The following is a 2,694-nucleotide window of genomic DNA, read 5'->3' on the forward strand; positions in this document are numbered from 1 at the left end:
TACGTGTTGGGTTTTTTGTCGCCCCCGTTCTGATAACTTCATTCCGATTGTGAGGCTGTGGTATGCTGAATGGAGCATGGTGTTGCAATAAATATTGCAGCTGTTTGAGAAACTGATGGTAACTCAGTTAGGGAGTTGTACTTTGTGACAAAACTTCATCTGCGTAGAACTTGATTAATATCTATAGCATTTTTGTCTCGATTAAAGAAATTCTAACTTAAAAATATAATGCGTTCGGATTTTAATACATGAGAACTGGCTTTCGTTTTAAGGATGACTCACGTTCGACCGGGCCGTATCCGGGCCGGAGCTTCCGGTGCATCGTTTTCTATGGAAAGCATCACGTGATCACCTGTCATCTCATAGAAAAGTAAGCGCCGGATGCTCTGGCCCGGACACGGCCCGGTTTAACATGAGTCATCCTTTATCGTAGTAATGTTTGCTATAATTATCGAACTCATTGATTCGGTTACATATAAAGCTAATAAATATAATAACCATTATATGAATAATATTACTTTTATTTTCAGCATTAATCATCTAAGCTAAGTATATTTTTCGAAATAAAATTAATTTTTCAATTTGCAGTTTACTCTGTGTAATAACATCATCTATTATTATGTTATATGCACCTATGTTAGTGTTAACTATTGTGTCTATCCTGCATGAACCGTCCAACACAATGCACATATGCAGGTCAGATGCAGTTTAATCCCGGGGGTGTAATTTTCGTAACCCTGCCCTGCGGGGCTGCGTTTTCCCCGTTTCCATCTGACACGGAGCTGTTTGATATTGTGTCTGTGCTATTTAAGTGTGACTTCGTTTTTTTGCCGTTTTAAACAGTAAGTACTTACTCTTACTGTGATATATGTACTTGGGGGTAGACACAACTAGGTATGTAAATGTTACGTGGGTAGGTAATCCAAAAATCAGTTCTGTAATAAACGCCGTATGAACAACACCGTGTTCCGTTACTTCATCCCCTAAACAACCCCCGTATACCATATTGGCGACGATTTCGAGTCTACGCGAAGTTTAACAGTGTCATTTACAAGTACCTAAATATGGCCATCGGTAAATTAGAAGTGTTTAATGTTGAGTCGGACAGCTGGTCGACTTACGTGGAACGGTTGGAACAATATTTCGTTGTCAACGAAACAAAGGAAGAACACAAAGTGCCGACGTTGATAACGGTTATGGGAAATCAAGCCTACGAACTATTAGTAACCCTGTGTACACCCGATAAACCGGCAAGTAAAAAATTCGCGGATTTAGTGAAAGTGATGAGCGGCCATTTGCAACCGAAACCGAGTTTGTTAGCAGAGCGATACCGGTTTCGTAACAGGAAACAAAAGACGGGTGAATCGGTGGCGGATTTTGTTGCAGATCTCAAAAAGTTAGCAAAGCATTGCGTCTTTGGGACCCAGCTGACAGAAAATTTAAGGGATCAGCTAGTGTGTGGGCTTTGTGATGAAACAATACGGCAGCGGTTGTTTACCGAAGATAATATTGCGTTTGACCGGGCATTACAAGTGGCGGTAGCGATGGAGGCAGCGCAGACAAACGCAGCGGCAGTAGTGGAGGGTCGGGCAAAAGGCTTGGAAGGCAGCCCGAGTACGTCGAGTGGTTGTCATGCGGTATCAGCGCAATCATGGCGCGGCAGGAGAGCGATGACGTCATACCGAGCGACCAACAACAAGGAGACGCGGCCGCCTGGTAACAGCGCGGCACAACCTTTGGGGTCCAGGCGCCAGGACCAGGCACCTCGAGATTGGCGCCGTACCGAACAAACAACACCACGCACTTCATCGGGGCCGGAATGTAGTGTTTGTGGTCGGCCGCATGACTCATCGAGTTGTAGATTTGCAAATTATGTTTGTCGCGTGTGTAATCAGCCGGGGCATTTGAAGAAGATGTGTCCTAGGTTACAGATGAGCGTTAGTACACACAAGAATGACATACAAGGCGAAGCAAACAGCGATTTCAGCGATGAGGTACATTTCAATGTTTTTAATGTAAATGATATTTACCAATGTAAACCGTTCATGTTGCCAATTAAATTAGAGGGAAAATTAGTCGAAATGGAAGCTGATACAGGATGTGCCATTTCTTGTATAAATGGGGACTTGTACTTAAAATTGTTTTCCCATTTGCCATTGCATAATAGTGATATTGTTATGTGTTATTATACCCGTGAGAAAAGGCAACCGTTAGGGAAAATTGTAGTAAATGTCACGTTTAAAAATGTATGCAAACCATTGGACTTGTATGTAGTAGATCAAGGCAAAGGACCGTTATTAGGGAGGAGATGGCTACGTGAGTTAGGGTTCAAATTGGAAGAGTTGTCATGTCATGACGTCGAGGTCACTGCACGATTTGATTTGAATGAACTTAATTCCAGATACCGTGAAGTATTTGCGGAGGGGCTCGGGCGGTACACGGGTGGCGAGGTGAGTCTGCGGGTGCGCGAGGGCGCGAGGCCCGTGTTCCTGCGCGCGCGACCGCTGGCGTACGCGCTGCGCGAGCCGGTGGAGCGCGCGCTGGATCAGCTGGAGCGCGACGGCGTCATCACGCCGGTAGACTCGTCGGACTGGGCCACACCGATCGTACCCGTCGTCAAGACGGACGGAACCATTAGGGTATGTGGAGATTTTAAGTCTACGCTTAATAAATGCCTGGAGGTAGATCGTTTTC

At 45.0% G+C, this 2,694-nt stretch overlaps 1 protein-coding gene across 1 annotated transcript; it reads left to right on the forward strand.

Annotated features, from left to right (window-relative positions):
* Positions 1 to 987: 987 nt before the first annotated feature.
* Positions 988 to 1,924, forward strand: LOC134789594 (uncharacterized). Its single transcript, XM_063760164.1, has 2 exons — positions 988 to 1,833; positions 1,896 to 1,924. The coding sequence occupies exons 1-2, from the start codon at positions 1,065 to 1,067 to the stop codon at positions 1,922 to 1,924; spliced, it is 798 nt and encodes a 265-aa protein (XP_063616234.1). The 5' UTR covers positions 988 to 1,064.
* The last annotated feature ends 770 nt before the right edge of the window (positions 1,925 to 2,694 follow it).

The sequence above is a fragment of the Cydia splendana genome, chromosome 4 (assembly GCF_910591565.1).
Source record: "Cydia splendana chromosome 4, ilCydSple1.2, whole genome shotgun sequence".
Lineage (NCBI taxonomy): Eukaryota > Metazoa > Arthropoda > Insecta > Lepidoptera > Tortricidae > Cydia > Cydia splendana.